This window comes from Notolepis coatsorum (assembly GCF_963971535.1).
Source record: "Notolepis coatsorum genome assembly, chromosome: 9".
NCBI classification, from domain to species: Eukaryota; Metazoa; Chordata; class Actinopteri; order Aulopiformes; family Paralepididae; genus Notolepis; species Notolepis coatsorum.
The window spans coordinates 72,048,618-72,075,016 of record NC_140173.1 but is presented as its reverse complement, the minus strand read 5'-3'; the positions used below and the strand labels follow the sequence as shown (position 1 = coordinate 72,075,016).

At 40.6% G+C, this 26,399-nt stretch overlaps 1 protein-coding gene across 1 annotated transcript in view; it reads left to right on the top strand.

Annotated features, from left to right (window-relative positions):
* Window positions 1-8,329: 8,329 nt before the first annotated feature.
* Window positions 8,330-26,399, top strand: part of vrk2 (VRK serine/threonine kinase 2) — a 94,708-nt gene continuing 76,638 nt past the window's right edge. The window contains exons 1-2 of the mRNA XM_084321058.1: window positions 8,330-8,433; window positions 19,305-19,457. Of these exons, the coding sequence (XP_084177184.1) occupies window positions 19,328-19,457 (130 nt within the window). The 5' untranslated portion in view covers window positions 8,330-8,433; window positions 19,305-19,327. The remainder of the gene's footprint in view (window positions 8,434-19,304; window positions 19,458-26,399) is intronic.

Below are 26,399 nucleotides of genomic sequence, written 5' to 3'. Positions count from 1 at the left end.
TATTCTGATTGTGTGTTTTAGAAGAGACACTGAAGATTTCGTTACCCCTCTGGATTATTCTGATTGTGTGTTTTAGAAGAGACACTGAAGATTTCGTTACCCCTCTGGATTATTCTGATTGTGTGTTTTAGAAGAGACACTGAAGATTTCGTTTTGTTTGCACTGACTCAGCTAATTGTGTGTTGTGGGGAACACTGAAGACTGTCACTGTCAATTGGTTCTGGACACAGCTAAGGGAGGAGGGAACCACACTGCCTCTGTGTTTCGTTGGACTGTTTCTGATACCTCTCTCTCTCCATTTTCCACCTTGAGTAAAAGCTGGGAGTATCTGCAGAGCCGCTACAACGTCACATGCCATTTCCCCACCGCTATCACCAGGAGGATTCTGCAGAGCCGCAGATGACTCTGCCGAAGGCAGTCTCCCTGTTTGCTTGATAATTGTACTTTACCCTTTTTTTTGACTCTGTAAATAAATACGCCCTAGTATTTGGCTAACTCTGAACTACCTGTCTGTGCCGTTGCGTTTGAGGTCGGTTACAAACCATAACAGTATCGGTTGATATCGGTATCGGAAAATAAGAGTTGGACAATATCGGTATATCAGTATCGGTAAAAAAGCCAATATCGAGCATCCCTACTTAAAGGGGAACTCTTTTACTATTTCTTTCACTATTTGGGCACTTTTACACAATTCCTGTGAGTCTATGGAACACCTCTGTAATTTTTATATTTTTTTATTCATTGTTTTGTATTTCTAATCAAGTCCTCAAAAACAGCATTTTTCTACCTCAAGATCTTAAGCCGTTTTGAGCCTGGGCTCCAACCACTGTGTGCAGCTCATCGTGTACCTGATGCCACACAGCCACATTATCATGCAGCGGTGTCTCTCTGACATCACAAATCATCACATTTTCAGATGACTCAGTTCAGTGAGGGTGAATATTGTGAGAGGATAATTGGAAGAATGCGCCAATATGAGAATTAGAGACATAGATCATTTTAATATAAGTTCACATAGCTAGGAAACAATGCTAAACACTCAAAAAGGCCATTTATAAGATAGTTCCCCTTTAAAAGTGATACACGGTTTATTGGAAGTCAGTGATTGAAGCAATAGGGTCCAGCTGCAACCCCGGAGATGTTCTCTAACGGGCAACTTCCGCCAGCCACACGACATTTCTGCCGCTGACAGGACATGCGCTGATTGGCGGAAAGTACGGAAGTATCTCGAAGTACGTCTGACGTATCTCGAAGTACGTCTGACGTTTCTCTACGTCCGTTACGTCTGCGCTGACGTGCGGTTGTTGAGAGTGATTGATTGAAGAGTTCCTTGTTCCATGAGAGGGGGGGGGGGCTTGTATTGATCAGGTTAGTAGATATTGTACCGATCAGGTATTACAGATCATATCACTCAAAATAGAGCTGCCCGACTCACTCTTCACTGCTCTATAAGGAATTGTGTGGAGGGAATGCATGCTAGACTGTCGTGGATGAGGGTGGAGGAGAGACTAGCATGCAGTTTGATTAGGTTTTTAAAGAACATTTGTACCTTGGGTAAACCCACTCAATTGTATTCTATGCTTTTATCCACCAATGATAGACATGACCATAATACCAGACATGCTTCAAGTGGTCGCTAAACCCTACCTCTGCCTAGAACCAACGCTTTAAAGAAAACTGCAATGTATAGAGCCATAACATACTGGAATAGGATCCCATTACATATTATACGAACGGAAAACAAGGACAGTTTCAAAAAGAAACTCAAAGGAGCCATAATCCGGAAGGAAATTAATATATGTCATGCATGAGTGTATGCTGCAGCCATGTTATCCAAAACTTCTTCTGATTACTTTGTGTGTTTTTTCTTTTCTTTTTAAAGGTATGGTGAAATTGATGTTTTAGTAACATTGATGAGCATTCTAAAAGCAATTCTTAAAAATATTCAATTTTAAAAACAATCTTAAATTGTATTTAACACTGTATTTTGTATTTTGTTTTGTTTTGTTTTTTTGTTTTCTGTTTCTTTGCTTGCATGTCATTTTAGCCATCTTAATTGTTAGTTTCATTGTGTATTGTATGTTGAGTACTGGCTTTTAATAATTCTGTTTTTCAATAATTGTTTTTGTATGTTTTTTTGTGTGGACCCCAGGAAGACTAGCTGGTTGCCATGGCACCAGCTAATGGGGATCCGTAATCAAATCAAATCAAATCGCTTAGATCAATAACACTTGTGTTACCTAAAAGCTGTAAATAGTCTCCCTGGAAGAAGATATCTTGTATCTCAATGGGACATTCCTGGATAAATAAATTGATTGATTGATTGAAAACTTTATTAACAGATTGCAGAATGGGTACAGTACAGTACAGCTCAATACATACAATTGTTAAGGGGATGCAGACCAGAGAAAGACTTTCGTCTTGTTTACATCAGGGTCCCCCATTTTCAATTCATCATAACATATATGACATACACGACATACAGATAGACAGTACTGCTACATCTATACATTTATGACATACCAGATTTGCAAATACAGTATTGTTTGTGATACAAAAAGAGTCCAGAAAAGAGAGTATATACATTTGACGTAGAAACTGTACATTGGAGGAGGTTGGGTAGGTGGGGGGGGGGGACTGTACATTGGAGGTGGTTGGGGGGGGGGGGGGTCGGGTAGGAGGGGTGGGTGGGTGGGGGACACTGTACAACTGTACAAGCAAAACTGTACATTGGAATATTGACAAAACCATAGTTGGTCATTTACTGTACACAGGAATGAGAAACAGTCTAAATGGGTTTTAACATTTTAGTTTATTTCATGCGGATATGATCTGTAATACCTGATCGGTACAATATCTACTAACCTGATCAATACAAGCCCCCCCCCCCTCTCATGGAACAAGGAACTCTTCAATCAATCACTCTCAACAACCGCACGTAGAGAACGTCAGATGTACTTCGAGATATGTCAGACGTACTTCGAGATACGTCAGACGTACTTCGAGATACTTCCGTACTTTCCGCCAATCAGCGCGTGTCCTGTCAGCGGCAGAAATGTCGTGTGGCTGCCGGAAGTTGCCCGTGAGAGAACATCTCCGGGGCGCCTGTAGCTGTTCCGCAACCGTTCCTATTTCCGGGTTAGGCCTGATTGGCCCCGACAGGCACGTGACCCGCCGCGGCCACGCCCCGCGGCAGCCCCAGGACGCGACGCGGCAACGAGGCTGCTGTGGTTCACCTCACCGCCGCTTTCCGCCTTCAACGCCGCCCGCAGCATTAGGAAGGAGTTTGCGGCGCCTTTCACATCGCAGTCATCAGTCATAATAATATCATCAGTCATCTCTAATAATATTAATCACTGTTCAATGTACTAATATACAATACGGCTCACTTTTCCCACTTCAATGACAGAGCCGCTGTTTAATAATATTGTCGCGGCGGAGCTCCGTCGCGGCAGCATTATGTAGCAGTAATCCCCCCTTTTTTACCATCGACAAACTATCTAAATTGGTAACGCTGCTTGGCTGTGGATCCTATGGTCCGTTTGTGACAAGTTCAATTCCCTTACGTTTTTTTTTTTTTTTTTAACGTGCATTGCACTATAGCGTATTGTATATTGTATATTGTATGGTACAATTTACAGTAAGGTGTATGCGTTGCAGTGCAAATGCTTCTTACTGTTGCACTCCAGAGACCGTTACTGTACCATACAATATACAATATACAATACGCTATAGTGCAATGCACGTTTAAAAAAAGAAAAAAAAACTTAAGGGAATCGAACTTGTCACAAACGGACCATAGGATCCACAGCCAAGCAGCGTTACCAAATGAGCTAGTTTGTCGATGGTAAAAAAGGGGGGATTACTGCTACATAATGCTGCCGCGACGGAGCTCCGCCGCGACAATATTATTAAACAGCGGCTCTGTCATTGAAGTGGGAAAAGTGAGCCGTATTGTATATTAGTACATTGAACAGTGATTAATATTATTAGAGATGACTGATGATATTATTATGACTGATGACTGCGATGTGAAAGGCGCCGCAAACTCCTGCCTAAAGGCCTCTACATGCTACAGCAACTTCAAAGCAACTTCAACACAACATCAGCGCGATTTCAGCGCGGTTGTTGTTTAGGGTCTTGTAGACTGTGTTGCGAGGATGCTGCGTACATGTCTCCAAAATCTAACCTAAACAACCGTTGCGTTGATATTGCGTAGCAGTGATTGGTTGGTTAGCGAATGGGGGCGGGGCTGTCATAGAATAATATTGGTCTCGCAGAGAATACCATCCGCCATTGTTGTAGCCAGCCAGCGTTGATGCTAAATAATTAGCGTCACATAGCTGGCCTTTTTCTGAAAACCCAAGCACATATTGTTCCATAGCATACGCCTTCAGTTGATCATGACAAATCCTCTCTTACCTTGACGATTAAAAAGCCTCCATAATTTAGTAAATAAAGCTGTAGCCAGCCAGCTAGCACTGGTGCTATACAAAATGCTATCCACATTAGCTACATAGCTAATCAACTAAATACAATGGTATCCTGAGGTAACTTTAACGTTAAATACAACGTTTGCTAGTCGAAATGACTGGACACACAGGGACAAGTTAAACATCAATCAATTAATTTATTCCAATAGGTAGTTTGAGCTGCATGTGAGCCGAGGTCCTCTCCATTGGAAACTAATGACGTTACGGTAACGTTAGCTCGAAAAGCACAGAAAGTTAAGCTGCTAGCAACAGACACTATAACACTTCCGGTCGGGGGATTTCAAAATAAAAGAGCGATGTCTAAAATCACCGGAAATACGTTTATTTTGTACATTATCTAACGTTAACACGAACCTAAACTAACTTTAGTTAAACTAACTTTGCGCGTCGATGTTGCAGAAGCATAAAGGCAGAGTGTCTAAAACACTGTTGCTTTGTCGATGTTGTGTTGCAGTTGCTTTGAAGTTTCTGTAGCATGCAGAGGCCTTAATGCTGCTGCGTTGAAGGCGGAAAGCGGCGGTGAGGTGAACCAGCAGCCTCGTTGCTGCGTCGCGTCCTGGGGCTGCCGCGGGGCGTGGCCGCGGCGGGTCACGTGCCTGTCGGGGCCAATCAGGCCTACCCCGGAAATAGGAACGGTTGCGGAACAGCTACAGGCCTCCGGGGCTGCAGCTGGAGGCTACTCGATTGAAGGGAGCGGATGACTGGGGCAATGTGATGACACTCTCCCATTGGATCGTTTAGGTAGCGGGAGGGACAAACCATAGATATATATAGAACACTAGATAGCTTGCCCGCGCTGCCGGCCAATGGAGAGCGACGTCACTGAACCGCCGCCATCTTGGGAGAGTCGGATTTACAAACGGTTTGGTTTATTACAAGCATTATTAACGTGGCTATGATTCAAGCGGTTTGTAAAAAAAACATCTTTAAATTTTTTTTTATAAGTATACAGTATCATAACTACATCTTTGATGTTTATAGCAAACCAACCCGTTTGTAAATCCGTCAATATTTCAGCGAGTTATGAGTATTTTTGTCTGTGCAGCTCACTCACTCTCACTCAAGGCTGACTCTCCCAAGATGGCGGCGGTTCAGTGACGCTGGTGACTCCGCCTTAAGCTATCTAGTGTTCTATATATATCTATGGGACAAACTATCAGGACAGGAAGTTTCGTTTTCGTGGATGCTAGATCCCACGACCTGGAAGAACATTTTTCGATGTATTTTACATTTTTAGGTAGTGGGTGGTTAAGGTCATGATTAGGGTCAGGGATAAGTTCATACACAACTTTTAAGGTTATAATTATGTCGACTTGCGGCTTTGCAAGACCACTACACTTCCGCGTTACATTGAAATCAGGGAGGAGATTGCGGGGGGGGGGGGGGGTCAAATGAATGGATGTGGACGAGAGCCGTGATGGAAGTGGTTGCCGATACGGCTGTGGGGGTGCTAGAGACATGATCGAATAGACGTTTATGCGCCTCGCTCTCCTGAACACGGCGTGACCCATAACTAATCGATCAGAACTAAATCGGCAGAGAAAAAGCCCATTTTAAAGCACCTATTCCGCATGGACATGCGCAGAGTGCCCATGGAGTCTGGACGACGCGAGATGACGCACGAATGAATGTGGACTGTTCCATCAGAGGGCGGAGCTTCGGTGGCCAATGTCCTTTCAGCCGAACAGGATAATGAAAAAATTATCCCACTAAATGGCCAGACGCGTCTTATGGCGACATCTACAATTACCTCATTGAGTCTACAGGTAGACTAATGTTTATATTTAAGTGCAGCGGTCTGTAGCCACTTACATGACCATCGAAGCTCCCCCCTCTGATGGAACAGTCCACATCACTGCAACTCACACAAGTTGGAGAACTATCTCTCTCTCTCTCTCTCTTGCTCTCACACACACACAAAGGGAGCCGCATGTGATTGGTGGAGGCGGGATCCTTACGAAAAACTGCTAATCATTGACACATGCTAGCCTGTAATAATCCCCCCCAGAAAAATGTACTTTGCATTTGATATATTGCAAATATATGCCATCACACACACTGGCATTTAAAGGGTTAGAATTATAAAATGAATATGTGGTGTTATGATCAGGGCTGAAGTTGAATAAAATATTGTATTTATCAATTACAAAAAACTGAAAATCCATAAAAATCTGTGTTGTTGCTAATCATACATATGCTAGCCTGTTTTTTAACAATAAGTTGTGATGCCATCACAAACACTGGCATTTAAAGGGTACAAATAAAAAAAAATGCCTGCACCAGAATGCAGGAAATTAAGTCTTTGTAACAAATAAATTCCTGGTGGGGGACCCCCAGACCCCCTGCTTAAAAAGTGGCCTGACTGGGGCTATATTTCCTGGCCTGAATGATTTCCCCAGTCCGGCCCTGGTTAAAAGCCTCCAATGCTTATTAGTGTGTGTGCGTTTGAACGTTTGCATGTTTCAACCATACATTTCCATTTAAAATAATTTTTTTTACCTCCTATAATAGTGGGGGTCGCGGCTCTCTGACACCGTTTTTTTTGGGTCGCGGCCTGAAAAGTTTGGGAACCCCTGGTCTAGCCTGTACCCCCCAGACATGTTGCTGGCCCCGTCAAAACAGTATCCTATCAGCCTCTCCATGGGCAGGTCGAGGCGTAAAAGTATTTTATACACAAAAACAGCGTCTCGGCTGTTGTGTCTGGGCCGGGCATTGTAAAACCCCCAAAAGAAGTTCTGAGCTTCCAAGTTGTCATCGGCTAACTGTATATTACACGAGAATTGTTCTTTTCCAGTGAGTGACATCAGTGGTTCCGTCAGCGCTCAAGCCAAAGATTGGGCTTTTGGATGCTTTGCCTCTAATTTGTCGCTGAATATCATGGGCAAGCAGCTGTAAGATTTCGTTTTGGATGTTGTTGGACATCCAGTTGTCTCTCTTTTGGAGCCAATTCTTCAACTCGGGATCAGACTCGGTGAGCACTCTTTCCACCATGAGCTGCCATAACACCCCATCCCTATTTGCATCACCCCTCAGTGGAAGCCCCTGGCGCCCGAGGGGGGGTATAGGGGAACAGACTCAGTTAACTCTTCAATACCTGATGCTGAGGCTGAACCTGTCGTCTCTGTCTCTCTCTGACGTTTATCAGATTTAGTGGGACTGTCACTGGGACCGGCGGGACGTTTCGAAAATAAATCTGATATTTTTCTTTTCTGCGAGTGAGACATTCTGTGCTAGCAAAGTTTGACTACTAGCTCAAATCGACTGACTGCGCAAGCACTGTATCACAGTAGCTCAGTGGTTCGTGGCGCGTGGGAAGGGCGGGAGACAGGAGGTGAATACAATTAGTTGTTTCATCTGTGACAGTCTGTCATCACTCGAAAATCTACTCGGTTTTACACGTATGATTGTGTACATACAGTAGTGTAATGAATGAATGAAAACTTTATTTAACAGATTGGAGAATGGCTACAATACAGTACGGCTCAATACACACAATATTAAAATGGTGACGTGCTTTGAGCAGGATAAACTTATAATATACAGTGTTACAGTTATACAGTTACAGTATATACAAATATATAAATACTACAAAAAAAAAAAAAAAAATTATATATATATATATATATTTTTTTTGCAATAATTGAGAGGGGGTGCTGCAGCACCCCCCGCACCCCCCCTTCCCGCGTCCCTGCACCCCCACAGCCGTATCGGCAACCACTTACATCACGGCTCTCGTCCACATTCATTCATTTGACCCCCCCGCAATCTCCTCCCTGATTTCAGAATCCCGGAAGTGTTACGGTGGTCTATCCCCAGTAAAACGCCGATGACCCAGTGTGATCTAGCGCCTACTGTTTGTTTTCACTCGGAGCAGCAGCGTGGAGTGGCAACACAGGGGGAGCGTCTTATGTTTATGTGAAACCGATTGACAGTGTAAACGGTAAGACACATTCGTTCATGCATAACAACAAGACAGCAGTCGTCCACCGTTTGTCTGCTTTGGAAGTCATTGCTAACGTAACGTTTGCTTGTTAATAGTTTAGTAGTTCGCTTGTTTCTAGCCCCCCTCACCGCTACTTTGTTGCTAGCCCCCCCCCACATGTAGCTTGTTGCTCTCCAGTGGATGATGTTTATTGATTGAATTGATTGAACACTTTAATTAACAGATTGCAGAATGGGTACAGTACAGCTCAATACACACAATTTTTAAGGGGATGCAGACCAGAGAAAGACTTTCGTCTTGTTTACATCAGGGTCCATTTTCAATTCATCATGACATACATGTTAAACCCAGATTCGGCTCAAATAAGGGACTAAACACGTTTCGCAATTATGCCACATCAATGTGGAACGCCCTACCCAAAGCTGTAAAGGAATGTGGATCACTACCCACTTTCAAAACCTCTCTCAAGGGACACCTACGGGAGACTGCAATTCAACACTGGCCCCTGTAAATATCCTAACCCAACCCCCTCCAATGTACAGTCATTTACCTAGTATGGTTTTGTCAATAGTTCAATGTACAATTGTGTTTGTTTGTACAGTGTCTCCTCCCCCCCCTCAATGTACAGTGTTACTTGTTTATACAGTGTGCCCCCCGGCCCCCCCCCCCCCCCCAACCACCTCCAATGTAAATTACCCAGTATGGTTGTCAATATCCCAATGTACCCAACCCCCCCCACCCAACCTCCTCCAATGTACAGTTTCTACGTCAAATGTATATACTCCCTTTTCTTGACTCCTTCTGTATCACAAACAGTACTGTATTTGCAAATCTGGTATGTCATAAATGTATAGATGTAGCAGTACTGACTATCTGTATGTCATGTATGTCATATATGTCTATATGAATTGAAAATGGGGGACCCTGATGGAAACAAGACAAACGTCTTTCTCAGGTCTGCATCCCCTTAACAATTGTATGTATTGAGCCGTACTGTATTGTACCCATTCTGCAATCTGTTAAATAAAGTTTTCATTCATTCATACATGACATACAGATACAGTACTGCTACATCTATACATTTATGACATACCAGATTTACAAATACAGTACTGTTTGTGATACACCAGCTCCACTTATTATTTCTATATACAGTTATTAGCAACTTTGAAGGCTCATGGAGTCCCATTAAAGATACCACTTGAGCACCACAGATATCGCAAATTATTTTATGAAAGGGAGACATCGAGAGGCTTCGTATCTGACTTTTATCATCACTTACTTACGTCTTCGTATGGAATCCTTCCCCTAGACTCAGTTTGGAGGAAGGATATACCAGACTTGGAAGTAGATTTTGATTGGCATGAAGTCTGGGCAAATGTTCGACTAGCGTCACGCAACCCGGATCATCAACAGATTAATCTTAATTTTATTCATAGGATTTACCTGACTCCTATAAGATTGAACCGAATGGGGCTTAAACAAGACTCTCTATGCTCCTTGTGTCTAAGGGGTGGTATACATTTATGCATATGTATTGGGAATGCCCCCCTGTTAAGATATTCTGGGAAGAAGTAACCACGCAATTATCAGAATTTTTATTTCTGACCATACCTGTACTGCCTTCTGTATTGTTGTTGAATGATGTTTCTCAGTTAGCAGCCTCTATACAGCTAAAGAGACTAATTTTGTCCGGTTTTACGGCTGCTAAAAAGCTGATAGCATCACGCTGGATTCAACCGGATAAAATGTGCTGGAAGGTATGGGTTCTTACCTATCTCGATGTGATTTATCTAGAGATATCTACCGCAAGAATTTTAGGTGTCAATGAAGCCAGCATTGCAATCTGGTTAGAGGTGGTGGAGAGAATAAATGTTAGCATATGAATTGTAATCCTTGGTTAGAAACGAGATAATGGATGGATTATCCAAGGGGGGTCCTGAGGGGGGGGGGGGAGAAGAACGAGCAAGAGCATATACGTATTGTATTTAGAGTTGTTCCGATACCGATACGAGTATCGGAAAAGCCGCCGATACTGGCTAAAATGCTGGTATCGGTATCGGCGAGTACCCTCTAATGCTGCGCTCCGATACCATATGACGTAATTTATCAACAACACTGGTCTGTTGAGTAAGCATTATAAAACAAACGTGTGCTTAATCGATTAAAGTGTCAATGCCATTTGTCATTTTAACAGCAGATACTTTCTTAAATGTCATCGTCCCGACAGAGCGGTGTTGACGGAGAGCTCATGGGTTCGCTTGGTGGCTGGTGTTATTACTATTAGCATTGAACAGCTAACCGAAAGCTAGCTTTAACATTACCTTGGCTAAAGTTGGGGCTATTCATATAATCCAGCAATAATGGCTGCAGACCTGCAAGCAAAGTACAGCAAGTTGGCAAAGGAGTATTCCAAGTTAAATCACAATGTCACCAGTAACGTTACAGTCTTCTATGGTCTTCCCATATACCGGTAGCTCATGCTAGCTAACGGTAACGTTGTCATTGCACAATTGCACGTCGCGTACACAATTAATGACATGTTGCGGACAGCCATATCGGCGACAATGTTTAGCTTTTAGTGCCAAATGATAAGAGTCTGAGGCGGAGTCTCAAAAGAGAATGTTGAATATTTATTGTGCAAAAATCACAACAGATCCGACTGCTACTGAACGGAGCCTTGTAGACAGACTGAGTAGGGTATATCTGCAGAGCCAGTGGGTAGCGAGTGCAGCAACGTATAATGTCCGTGTGGATCATTGGAGTAGGGTATATCTGCAGTGCTGAAGCCCCATACTCATTGATTAATGATACTAATACAAATCTATACAATCACCTGTTGTTGAATAAATACCATTACTTTCTAGTTATGACTAAAAAACAGTATATATAAAACAGTATTTGTTAAAAAAAAAAAAAAATTATATTTATAAAAGATTTATATAATATCGTTTTTTTTTTTTTTTATGTATGCACTGGTATCGGATAAATATCGGTATCGGCCGATACCCAAAGCTTAGGTATCGGAATCGGATCGGAAAGGAAAAAATGGTATCGGAACATCTCTAATTGTATTGTATTGTAAGTATTATGTATATATCTTGTAACCTACATTTATATTGATCCAAATAATGGACTGTATAGTCCTGTGATTTATTGTGGATATTTATTGTTAATGTTTGTGTGTCTAGTTTTATGTCATGTAAAAAAAAAAAAAAAAAAAGGATAGTAGTGTTGTGGTCGTGGTATTCACTGACCTTTGGGAAGTATTTTGACATGTACATGTACATGGGTACCTTAGTAGTGTATCTTGTAGACCAGGCCCATTGCAAGTTGCTGTACTCTGTCGTCTACTTTAAGCCATCCTCGGTTGTCAAAATGGGCAGGGGTGAGGTGGGTTTGTAATCTTGTTTTTAGTGCCTTTGAGCCTGAGGTGCTTTGGTACCATGAGGTGCAAGCGTAGTCGTTGTACCCTTGAATGAGTACTCCTGCCAGAGTCTTCAGGGTATTCTTGTTTACCAGAGAGGAGATCTGGTACAAGAATCTAGTTAGTTGGTTGACTTTTTTGATTACTTCGGATGCCATCTTGTCACAGGAAATATTTGCCTCTAGGATGGAACCCAGGGTATGTACTAATTTCATCTGTCCCTGCGACAATATTCATAGCTGTCAACATTGGGATTTTAAAATGTGGGGGGGTGAAGGTGGGGTTTCCCCCCCTTGGTGGATTTTTTTTGTCAAATCAGTTGTGCAATAGTCACTTTTGGTGAGTTGTTTCTATACATTCACTTATATGACATTTAGGTATGACACAGGACTACAAAAGCATTTAGTATATAAATGTGTCAACAGATTAAAGCAGGGAACCACAATATTTTGCATACAAATTATGCTGAGCAGAATGTAATATCATAAACTGTCTATTATTTTTATTGCAATTGAGCCAATTTTCCTTAGGTACGGTTCTGAGGTGTGTGTTCAACAGAATGTAGTATCAAAAACACGTTCACAATGTGTTACTGAATGCTGAACTGCACTGTTATAATCACTAAGCCTTGTAAGACCTTACCTGTGTCCCTGTATCACTTGTCTCTGCTGCCCTTTGACTAAAAAACTTCCCTATGTCCATTTTCCTTATTTTTTTTTGTGGCATATTTGAGTTAGTCACCTAGTAAAAGTGAGACAATTGACAATATCGAAACATGCTAGGGCTGTACCGAATAGTTTTGTTGTGGAATATTTCAAATGAGTGTTACACCCGCTAAGTTCCTAGCTTTAAGAAAGACACAAGAGTGTAGGTTAATTTAACCATAATATTTATTACATAAAAAGGAGTGGACAACATTACTATAAGCCCACTTCAACCTCATGCTCAGGAACCCCAATCAGTCTTGACCGGGCAGGGTTTTATTCATAGCAACCTGGTGACACTTCACACAATGAAGGAGAGTAATATCAATTGTCAATAAATAGCATGTCATACGATCAATTGTCAATAAATAGCACTTCATACGATATCGATTGTTAATAAATAGCACTTCACACAATGAAGGAAACTTTATCACACATCAATAAATACCACGTCAAGAACTGTATAAAAAGGGATGTCAAACTTCTCACAATGAAGTAAACAGATATCCTACCACTCTGTGATTCAACTTGTGCAAACTGTGCATAACCACGGCATCCATATGATAATGGCACACTAAGCCTGCCCGTGTTCACGTCTGAGAGAGGTACCTTGTACATGGGTTGGTGTTATGGTGGGGGGGAAACGGACACACAAATAACCATACATGTAAAGAAAACTAATCCGGCCCAAGGGCAAGACCCAATTCTTTTTGCCCGTCTACCGGCCCATTGGCCCGGGCGGATTAGACATTATATTAAACTACCAAACAATATACTAAAAGTGTTTCACGACAAGAGCAGCTGGACCACTGGTGCTCTGCCGGGAAACAAACACAACAGTATTAAAACACTTTATTATTAAAACAATAACACGCATAATTATTAAACAACATTACATGCTAAAACAAAGTACTACATTTAAAATACCTGGTTCGTCGGTGGTCCTATAATCCTACCGACTACTTTCAATCCCGCTGGGAACCAGGCAAGTGATCTGGAACAAACACTCCATGTCACACATATTGCCGAGCACCTTAAAACCTGCTATTCCTATACCATAATACTACCACTGCCTACCTTAGCGTGTAATGCTTGTTCCTGCATTCCGGAGTGAGGTGTGCACCTACCTCACTGCACCGGCCGCAACAAACAATTCCAACTAACGTTCCTCCCGCAGGTATCCCCCTATAACGGAACCTGGCTCATTGAGGCCCCTCCTCCTTTCTCATTAATGCCACCCGTCACATGAGCCATGCCAGTAAGCTGTAGAAATTGAGATTGAGGCTACGTTTAGACGGAGAGAGTCTGAACAGAAACCGCAAAAGTCGTCTTACGGTTTCACTTTTAATTTTGCGTTTAGACGAGCGTTTTGGGGTGGAATTCTCCGTGCAGACGAGGCTGTAACAACTCGAGACAACGGAGCCCCGCTGTCACACGATTGGCGCATATGTCACATGACGTGCTGTGAAGACCCGCCCTACTCTGCCTCTGATTCGCAGACTGTGGGTGGGGAATGTGATTGGACCAAAGCAGAGTCACTCACAGACAGTGGGTCCAGTCACGCCGCGGGACAGATTCTTGTGTATTTAAAAGTACTGCCAATGTAGCCTTCAGGTGATCGCCATGGATAGAATCAGACATGCTTTATTTACGCTTCTAGGCTACTGGCGCATGCCTGTGATGTAAGCAGTACACGCGACGAGTAGGGGTGGGAATCACCAGTTTCATCATGATACGATACGATATCGATTCTTTGGACAACGATACGATATTTGCCGATATCACAAAGTCTCTCACGATACAATACGATACGATTAGATTCAGGTGCCTGCGATCGATATGAGATGATATCACATGCCCATTTAACACAATCAGTTATGAGACTCGCCACAGGATTTTCAAAATAAGAGTATCGATATGAATCGATCTTATTACATCGCATCGATCCGATTCGATCGTTGATAATTACATCGATGTATCGATCTGGATCGATGTATCATCCCACCCCTAGCGACGAGAGCCTTGACAACCCTTTCGTCATCGTTTTATGCGGTTTGACAGTTTAGATGAGAGCGCAAAGGTTTATCGTTTCTAGGAATTCCACCCTGGAAGGTGGTCTCACTTTTTTACGGTTTCACCCCGTAAAAACGCTGTTTCCGTATAAACGAAAGGCACATCCGAAAAAATATTTTTGCGGATTCACCTGCTAGCGTTTCCGTCTAAACAGGGCCTGAGTCAGTTGTTATAGAAACATAGTTTATTAACAGAGCTCAGGTTATAATCAGACATGCTAACATTTGACCAGAAAGTGAGCGTGATCAGTTTATAATCAGAGACATCATGTTGTACTTTATTTTTTGTTTTTTTAAGTTTTAAAGTTAAATGCATCAATCTGGTGCACTTTGGGAGCAAAATAAAGAGGCTAGATCTATTATGAACTTTGTGCTCAAAACACAAAATCGACTAGAGCAGTGCTTCTCAAACTTTTTCTGTGAGGCCCCCCTTTGGCGGACCAAAATATTTTGCCCCCCCCCCCTCGCCCCAACAAAATAGTCATGAAATGGGCCATGTTTAAAAAGAAATTTAAAGATTTTTTTTTTGGCGTTTTTTATCGCTTTATTACTACTGGGCAGTCCAGTAGGGAGAGACAGAGGAGAAATGGGAGACAGAGTGGGGGGAAGACATTCGGGAAATAACGACGGATTCGGGAATCGAACCCGGGTCGCCCGTGTCGCGGCTGAGCGCGCTATGTGGTTCGCCACTTTCAAATTGGCCCTATATTTTGTTTTCAGAGCTGTCATGGATGAAAAGCCAGCTTCACACAGATACTGTATGTGGTGCTGAATGGTATCAACACCTTAACTGCTGCATCATGAGATCAGCGTTTCCGTTAGCCGGTAATTACCGGTTTTTGACCGGCAAAATCTGTTGAAGTCCGACTTATTTAATATCTCCGGTCTTAATGTCCGGTGGAAATAATTCCCTGAGTCTAAGCACAATTTGATTATTTGAATTGTATTAAAATAGGCTAAAATTAAATAGCCTATGCGATGAACGAAACGATCATTACATTTGTTTCCTCGTTGCTTCTAATAATGACAACGACGTTGTCAGCGAGAGCTTAGTGCTGGGTGTGCGAGTGCATGTGAAGCTGCAGAGCCAGAGAGGCAACGGCACAATGCAGTATTCCATCAGTACTCCAATTCGGCCATTTTCAGCCAATGTTGGGTGGGGGGCGCTGTTGTGCGGTTCCCAGAAAAGAGCCAATAACAGCTGAATGAGCTTCTCTGCAGCGCCATACTCTTTGCAAATAAGTTGTTGCGAGGTGGAGAGAGTCGTCACGCAAACCACGATAATGTTGCCGCCTCTCTGCTTTCTCAGTTCTTCGCTTGATATAATTAATACAAATGTCCAATATAACGGAATTCGTTAGCTCATAAAAATGTGATTATAACAGACTACTGTTTAGTGTCGGACCGACTGCCCACATACGCGGTCTATTTTAGTTCAAGTCAGCAGCAGCACGGAGTATCGAGGGACTTATTTTATTTGGAATATATTAATTAATGACTGTATACGCAAAAGTAGCCTAGTTTTAAGTAATAATATTATAAATCTACATGCCTTGAGGATGACATTCTTTATTCTAAACTATGACCGGAATTAATCTCATTTGTCCGGTAGATTGAAATCTTGCAGGTCACGGAGACCGACAACAATTTTTTCTAACGGAAACCCTGCATGAGATACTTGGTACTCAACACCACACTCTGAAACTAGCTCTCCAGGTGGTATCAGATGAGATTTCAATGAGTTCTTCCAAGAGTTTGGATGGAGATGTGTCAGGAAGCTTTGTCTCAATGTTGTCTGTAAAGGTTTTTTTATCCAGAGTAACTTGGTGATCCTTTTCTGTGTTTTATTAAATAATGATTTTCAGATTTTGAGAAATGGTATTTTCATGGAGAACAGTGCAGCTGCAACAGATTAGCACTTTAGTGATAATTTTCTGTAATCCAAAAAAAAAAAAAAACGTTTTTTTTTATTTTTTATTTTTATTATAAATTTCAAGGCCCCCCCTGTCATGCCTCTGCGCCCCCCCTGGGGGGCGCGCCCCCCACTTTGAGAAACACTGGACTAGAGCATACATGATTTGAGCCATCAAAGAAATGAAGCAAAAGTGGTTACCTGTGTTGAACTGTGTTTATTTTTTAGATTTTTTTTTATATATACTGGATTACTATTACGACTACTACCACTGCCAATACTACTGATACATCCCTATTGGCAAACTTTATATTTAAAAAAAAGTATTAAAATTTTTTTTTTATAAATAAAAAAATATATATATTTATTTTGGTTCATTATAAAACTGTGGCGGGACCAATTAGACTGTGGCGGGCCGCCACAGTCTAGGTAATTAATGGGAAACACTGTACTACAGTGTGTAGAAATGAACGCCTTTTTACATGTTGTACTGCAAATAGTGTCTGTCAAATGAGCCATACCATTTTCCCCATAGCTATAATATAGAATATACAAATAGCTCCGCAAAGATCACGAAAACAGTCATGAAAAGCTGGCCTACTGACCGCAGGATGCACGGCCAGCGTGGCAGTCAATGAGTTAAATGGAATTATAAAAAAAAACGTTTTTTAATTTTTTTTTACATTTTATTGCTGTTTTTACCTGTTATAACAAAGGAAAACCTCAAACTCTTATGAAGAGGAGAAAAAATACTATTAAATAAAACGGACATATTAGACAGACCAATTGAACACCACAGATACCACAAATTCTTCTACGCAAGAGAGACATCGAGAGGTTTTGTTTCAGAATTTTATCATCAATTACTAACGTCCTGGTATGAAACCCTCCAACTTGACTCTGTCTGGAGGAGGGATATACCAGACCTGGAAAATGACTTTGATTGGCAAGGAGCCTGGGCAAATGTCCGACTTACATCAAGGAACCCGGATCATCAACAAATCAATCTTAACTATATTCACAGGACATACTTGACTCCTATAAGACTGTGCCGAATGGGGCTTAAACAAGATTCCAAATGCACCCAATGTACAAATGGGGACGAAGGGACATTTATGCACATGTATTGGGACTGCTCACCAGTTAAGGCATTCTGGAAAGATGTGACCCAACAAATATCAAAACTCGTATCTTGGAATATACCTGTACACCCCTCGGTATTACTATTGAATGATGTTTTTGAGTTTGCAGTGAATCCACAGCTAAAGAGATTGGTTTTATCGGGTATCACAGTAGCCAAAAAGCTGATCGCATCACGCTGGTTTCAACCGGAAAAAATGTGCCGTAAAGTTTGGTTTCTTACATATCTCGATGTAATTTACCATGAAATATCTACAGCAAGAATTCTGGGTCTCAATGAATCCAAAATGTCAATGTGGTTAGAAGTGGTGGAGAGAATAAAAGCTAGCTTATAATGGTAGTGTCTGGTTAGGTGCGAGGGATAGTGGAGGTACTTCTCAAGGTGGGGTCCGGGAGGGGGGGGTTCGAGCTGAGCATATGTGTGTAGGTTTTTTTTTTTTTAGATAACAGGTATTATGGGTATATCTTATATAAGACAACTAACTAAAAGGTGATCTCATTGGATGTGCCCTGACAATTAATGCTTGTATATCTTATCGTGTGTTGTCATGTTTGTTTATATGTTTGTTTAAAAAAGAATAAAAAAATAAAATACAAAAAAAAGAAGAGGAGACAAAACACCTTGGCGTCTGTAGACCGATTTTGAAATAAAACCCTGAACTATGCAGGTATATTTTGAGTCCTTCCCTTATTTGTGGAACATTTATAAAATAAAAAGTAGTCCACTTTGAAAAAAGACCATGTGTAGGTCTTTGAAATAAAACACAGAAGAGGAGAAACAACACTGGCATCTGTAGACCTACTTTGAAATAAAACCCTGAACTATACAGGTATATTTGAGTCCTTCCCTTATTTGTGGAACATCTATCAAATAAAAAGTTGTCTACTTTGAAAAAAGACTGGCATCTGTAGACCTACTTTGAAATAAAACACAGAACTATGCAGCTATATTTGAGTCCTTCCCTTATTTGTGGAACATTTATAATTTTTTTTTCTTTTTGTTGTTCGCAAATTTCTCACCACATATCAGGCCTATTACAGGTAAGCCTGCATCGTTAGTCGTGAAAGCAAATTAATCTGTCCACGCTGAATTAAACCCTCTATTTTCCTCTGACTTTCCTTTTTTTGGATTTATCCATGGTTAGCTTACTGGGGGGTCAGAAACTCAAGATTAGCCACTTGCAGACGGCAGGGAGAGGCGCGGGGTGTGACGTATATTTTAGTTAATGAAATACTTTAGTTGACAAAATATTTTTTCATTTCAGTGTTACAGTATGACCTCGATCTCCAAAATAAGAGATGTAAAAAATATATATATACAATTATTATTATTATATATATTTTTTGTAGCCACAGCAGAGTGGCTAAAGAGCCGCAGGTTGCCGACCCCTGGGTTAGGCCCACGACACCTCAGGAACAGTTAGTTCATTCCAGCGTCCAAGAACCACCCCCTCCATGCTAACTAATAACTATGATATCCACACGCCAAACTTCCTTATCCTATGTCAAAAATTGAATATCACAGCATGAAACAGCAACAACAGAGAATAAAAGGAATACTCTTACCTTTTGTTTTTCTTTGGGTAACACATTTTCTCAAATGCTTCCATTAGAGCTGTAATTTGAACCAGCTGTCATGGCACCACCGAGGAAGAGGGGCCTGCCTAAACCACTGCCAGACGGCTTCCTTCTGACCGACACTGAGAAGAAGGCATGGAGGCTGGGCCAAGTCATTGGTCAAGGCGGCTTTGGGTTGATCTATCTGGGTAATGATAACACACACACGCACGCACGTTGTTTAATGTGTAGTAACACACTTGTAGATGCTTTGAAAAATGCATATGAAAAAACGACTATACTGTACCTCCATTTATTTGTTCATGTTCAACAAATGATTTGTTAAGACATTCATAAAACATATATAAATCATTTGCAGATGCTATTGTGTGCCCTAATCTAAAGTGAAGCCTATTCATCATTAACCCTTTCACTGCCGCGCTACCAAACAATTAACCCTTTCACTGCGACAATTCACAGAAGGTTAACCCTTTCACTGCCACACAACAGCCGGTTAACCCTTTCACGGCAACCGTCGGTTGTGTGATAGTAAAGGGTTAGCCTTCTGTCGTGTGGCAGTGAAAGGGTTAACAAATGTCTAATTAGGGATGGGAATTGATAAGATTTTATCGATACGATTCCATTATCGATTCTGCTTATCGATCTGATTCTTTATCGATTCCCTTATCGCTTCCTGATAAATATATAATTTGAATAAATAAATTGGAAATGCAACAGAACTAAGCTGGTTAGAATAACAACATGCAACTTGACATTTCTGATTGTCATTTATTGTTGAGCCCCCATGTCAGAAAAATACAAAAACTGTAAAAGAAAAAAAAGATTTTTAACTATAGCCTACACTTAAATAAAATTATGTATTTGAGATTCTCTTAAAGAAAATAAATTTGTAGAATTTTTTTTATTCTTAAACTAATTTAATCTATTGAATAACGACCTGTTGAATGTAACCACAGTTCAATATCTTAAACTAATTTAATCTATTGAACCGTAGTTGCATTCAACAGGTCGTTATTCCTCTGTCTTCTCTGTCTCTGGTCTTTCAGACACACACACACACACACACGCGCGCACACACACACACTAGGGCTGCACGATTTTGGGAAATAATCTAATTGCGATTATTCTGACAGATATTGCGATTGCGATTTGCGATGCGATTATAACAGGGTGTCCGCGGATCCTTAAAAAGTCTTAAAAAGTCTTAAATTGGTTTATCAATAATTAAGGCCTTAGTTTGTCTTAAAATGTCTTAAATCCATTTTCAGAGGTCTTAAAAATGCCATAGAAAGGAAAGATAAAATGCCATGTCATGTTTTATTATGAAATCTGGGGAAGTACGGTTAACGGGAGATAAAGTCGGGAGTTTTTATTGACCGCGTTGTAGCATCACACAGACCGGAATGGGGCGGAACCAACACAGGTCCTTATGTTGACCGGGAACAATTTCAGTGGAGTCTAGCTAACGTTAGCAAGGCGAAGCGGAAGCGATAACATTACGTTTAGTTTAGCATTTGCACTCGTTAATATGGGAAAGTGCCAATTTAACGAGAACTGGCTCGACAATCCACTGTTTGCGCCATGGTTGGTCCCAGTCAAAGTCAAAGACCATTACGAGGCTCGCTGCAACAACAAAAAAAGAGCAGTCGAGTCGCACATGCTGAGCAGCACTAAGCGTACCTCTGCAAAAACGGCGCCTGCAAACTACTATTTCGAATTTCTTTTCGGCCCCGCCATCTCAGGTAGGACTATAACATCTGCACCAACAGAAGTCTGGATAACATGCGGCTCCACGCCAACACTGGAAGCTGAGGTCTTAACTTGAAAATAATCTATTCACGGATGTAAACAAGGACACGTTTGTGTTTATGTTCGATGAGAGTCACCCACTATGTATTTTTTCCTCCCACCCACCCCCTCCTAATGTACAGTATCCTCCCATCATATGTATGTTAGGATCTATGGGTAACAGTACTGTATATTTGCATATCTTATATGTCACAAATGTAACAGTACTATATACCTGTATGTCCCTATGCCATAAATGTCATGTATGTTGAGTGTCATAAATGTCACTATGAATTGAAAATGGGGGACCCTGATGTAAACAAGACAAACGTCTTTTTCTGGTCTGCATCCCCTTAACAATTGTGTGTATTGAGCCGTACTGTATTGTACCCATTCTGCAATCTGTTAAACAAAGTTTTCATTCATTCAACCAAACCACAAAAACAAAACGACTGGATGAATAAATGAAAAACTTTATTAACAGATAACAGATCAATACACACAATTGTTAAGGGGATGCAGACCAGAGAGACTTTCGTCTTGTTTACATCAGGGTCCCCCATTTTCAATTCATAGTAACTGTACTGTTACATTTGTGACATATGCAAATATACAGTACTGTTACCCAGAGATCCTAACAGAAAATATATACATATGATGGGGAGGAGACTGTACATTAGGAGGGGGGGGGGGGGGGGGGTGTTGGACATTTACGGTGCCCAGTTTCTAATTGCAGCCTCCCGTAGGTGCTCTTTAAGAGCGGTTTTGAATGTGGGCAGGGGTAAAGTGGGTTTTAGGAGTGAGGTTAAGCAGTAGTCTGACCAGTTTGTTTTGTGATGTTTGTAATCTTGTTTTTAGGGCCTTTGAGGTGCTTTGGTACCATGAGGTGCAAGCATAGTCGTAGTACCCTTGAATGTACTCTAACTCCTGTTAGAGTCTTCAGGGTATTCTTGTTTACCAGAGAGGAGATCTGGCACAAGAATCTAGTTTGTTGGTTGACTTTTTTGATACCCTGGGGAGGGTGGTAATAGTTATGTGTTCTGACAGGTATCAGTCCTATGGTGATAATCATGTGTTCTTACAGGTATCAGTCCTATGGTAGTATGTGTTCTGACGGAAATGTGGCTGTTGCACTTGCTGCTTGGCCCCTGGTATATTTTGTATAGCTATATTTGCTATTTATGTTTGGTCACCCCTTTGTTGAAATTCATCCAATCCAGTTACTCCTTTAAGTTCAAGATTTTTAAGTTTCCAAGTTATTTTTTAATAAACATCTTTGGACCAACGTGTCTCTAAACTTAAACTAATTGGTGTCGTTGCATGATTTTTGCCATTTTGTTATTGTGAAATTGGTATTAAATTTAATTCTGAGTGGCATTAAAAAGTCTTAAAAAGCCTTAAATCTGACTGGGCTAAACCTGCAGATACCCTGTATAACATATTATACAAGAATAATGTTGCTGCTTTCTGTAGTCGGGTCCCAACTGCAAAATAATACCCTGTATTATACACTTTTACTATCATGTAGACTATTCTGCTTTGTGTTTACATGTGATGTAATGTATACATGCACATTTATTATGTTCTTGCGTGATGTATCGCACATTTTATTTCTGTGTGATGTATTGCAAATGTTATTGCTGTCATCTTGGCCAGGTCTACCTTGCAAAGGAGATCTTGTATCTCAATGGGACTTCCTGGTTAAAAAAAAAGAAAAAAAATTTAATTGCAGGCTTGGCGAATTGATAATTGCATCATTCCAAATTGCGATTTCGATTAAAAAACGATTAATCGTGCAGCCCTAACACACACACACACACACACACACATACACACACACACACACACACACACACACACACACACACACACACACACACCTACACACCTACACACCTACACACACACACACACAGAGCTCCCTCCCCGGGCCCCTGTCCTATAAGGTATTGGCTTGTGTTGCTACACGGACATGTTTGTATGTTGCACGGTACTTCCTGGCTTACCGACTAGTAAACAACAGTCAACGTGATCATCACACGCTCTCCGTCTCATTATGTGAACTAAAGAGTACAAGGTTTACACAACAGCCCCCACCTTCTTTTTTATTGTATTTGTACCTGTACTACCTGCTGTCAGCTGTTTATCTCTCTCTGAGCTTGATTAGCTCGCGTTAGCTAGCGCTAGCTCCGCGGCTAATCTTAGTTTACCCTGAATTAAATCAATGACTAGGTTCTAAAACATTGGAGTAGTTTTCACTGCACATAGAAGCAGCCAAACAGCGGGAGCATTTCGGGAGCATATGACCAAAGCCCAGGCAATTTCGAGCCCTTAAGGCAGTGGTCACCAACCTTTTTAAGCCCAAGATCACTTTTTTTTTTTTTGGTGAAGGCAAGATCTACCTATTGAAGCGTTGAGAGAAAAAGACAGCTAAGATTGTACTTTAAACTAAATTACTTTTATTTGCCTGTATTCTAATTACATGCAATGCTTTGGTCCAACATTAAAACGTCAAAGTAGAACTATTATGTACTTTCTCAGTCAGTGCTAAGTGCAGTCATCTTATGCAGCATCACTTTTCACATCAAAACAAAAGTAGAACTGTAATGTGGACTCTCATATTATTAACATTGACAAACATATTTACAATTAGCATTTTATAAAGTAGAACTGTAATGTGTACTTTCTCAGTCAGTGCTAAGTGCAGCATTACTTTTCACATCAAAACAAAAGTAGAACTGTAATGTGTACTTTCTCAGTCAGTGCTAAGTGCAGTCAGTGCTAAGTGCACCATCATTTTCACATCAAAACAAAAGTAGAACTGTATGTGTACTTTCTCAGTCAGTGCTAAGTGCAGCATTACTTTTCACATCAAAACAAAAGTAGAACTGTAATGTGTACTTTCTCAGTCAGTGCTAAGTGCAGTCAGTGCTAAGTGCAGCATCATTTTCACATCAAAACAAAAGTAGAACTGTATGTGTACTTTCTCAGTCAGTGCTAAGTGCAGCATCACTTTTCACATCAAAACAAAGGTAGAACTGTAATGTGGACTCTCAGGGTAAGATCTAATTTTTTTTCTTTTTTTTTTTTTTTTCATGGAAAGATCTACAGGGACAGTCTCAAAGATCGACCAGTCGATCAAGATCGACGGGTTGGTGACCACTGCCTTAAGGAATCAAATAGTCTGCCATGGCTACATGAGTGGCGCTAACGTTATGCGCAACTGTAGGAAAAACCTGGCAGCGATAAGGGACTTGAAAATCACGGAGGCATGCGATTCCAGGAATCGGATAATTAGGAACCGGCTCCCAACGGGAACCGGTTTTCGATTCCCATCCCTATGTCTAATACAGTTCATTATTTGTTTACTTTTTCATCACCTGTTACAAATGTTGTAGATAGCTTTCGGATACACCCTTCTTTGTGACATCAAACAGTGACATAATTAGGACTATAGATCAATGCTATTTTATTAACATATAAAATACATGTAATTTCATATCCATTCTCAAAGCATCTACAAATGTGTTACTACACATTAAACAACATTATTTAATGATGAACAAATCAAGTACAATGTAGAACTAATTTGTAAATGTTATACAAATATAATTATAAATGATTTAATAATAATTTACGAATGTATATAAATGATTTGTTCATGATTAGTTCATTATCTACAAATACCTTATAAAGGTCTTATAACTGAGTGTTATTATAAAGTGTTACCTAAACACTTGAATTCATCCACTCTAACATTCACTACACCGTATTTATCTATTTATTCTCACACATTTGCACTCGACATTACATCTAGTATTTTAATTACTTTATTGTGAATACCTCTTCTACCTAATTTTTGCGCATTTTAGTATTGTATGTTGTGTATTTTGTAGGGATGTCACTAACAACTATTTTGTTATCGATTAATCAGTTGACTATTTTATCTATTAGTCTATTAATCATTAACCATTAATTTACCAGAAAAATCTATTTCAATTGAATATTTCAAAATGTTTAATGAGTATCCTCATCCTTTTTAGCTTTAGATAAATTAAAAAAAACTACCAGCCAGAGAGATTATTACCAGCCATACATAGCTTTTTAGTATATTTCCATGAATTATTATATGTATTGTGTGTTATCTCTCCACTCCACACTATGGTAGTGCTTGTGCCAGCACAGGAGATACGATTAAAATATATTTTTTTATATATAGGCTATATACATATTTAAATCAATGTCTTCCTTTTGAATAAAATAGGCTCAGGAATCAGGATTGTTAAAACCAACTAGCCTAATCCATGTGAAAAAGAGTAGCATATAGTAATGTATACACACACACACACACACACACACACACACACACACACACACACACACACACACACACACACACACACACACAAGAGAGGGAGAATAATATAGCAGACTTAATGATAATAATATTTTTGCTAATGAAGTGAAATATTTATTATCATCAACTATCAAGTTCGTTTTTTATAGTGTACATTTTGGCTACTGCATTGATCATCATCATTGAACGTACAGAGAGAAAGAGAGAGGGAGAGAGAGACCCCCCCCCCCCCTTTCCTCACTATTAGAACTCCATGAAACTGATTTCTCCTGTGCCTGTGAGCTAGCTTAGCTTAGTTAGCACTAGCAGCTAATGTTAGTTAAAAAGGTTTTTAACCGCGACAGGCATATAGTTATGGCGAGGATATAAAGCATGTTAAACACGCATTTATTGGACCCGTTGCTCGCGGAGTTTACATAGAAACAGCGTGACTCCCAAGAGGAGTTATCACAGGCTATAGAACGCAGGGCTGAAGAGCTGCCAAGCTGCTTCTAAACTGTAAAGTGTGGGTATCAGCCAGGCTCAGCCCCTCGCTTCCAGCTGGAGCGAAACACAATAGTGATCTAAGATAAGTTAATTCTATTTTGAAACGTGATTCACTGTGCATTAGTTAGATTACACGTTGCGCATGTTATGACTTTGAACGTCTGCCATTTCCACCGCAAAAGGCACATTTAACAATACAATGCGTCGATCATGAATATGCAAATCGACTAAATGTACTCGTCTACTAGGTTGACGAATCGTGACAGACCTAGTATATTGTTTATCATTTGGTCTTTTGCTGTTTTATGAAGCACACTCTCAAGAGGGTCATACAGAACCAAGCATTTCACTATAATGTACGTGTAGTAGTAGTAGTCCAGGACTTTGTACTACTTAAAATAGACTCCCCCTTCCACCTGATGGACATATATCATCTGTACTACTATTATTTATTATGTATATACATATTGAACTGCTCCACATGAATTTTTAATATATC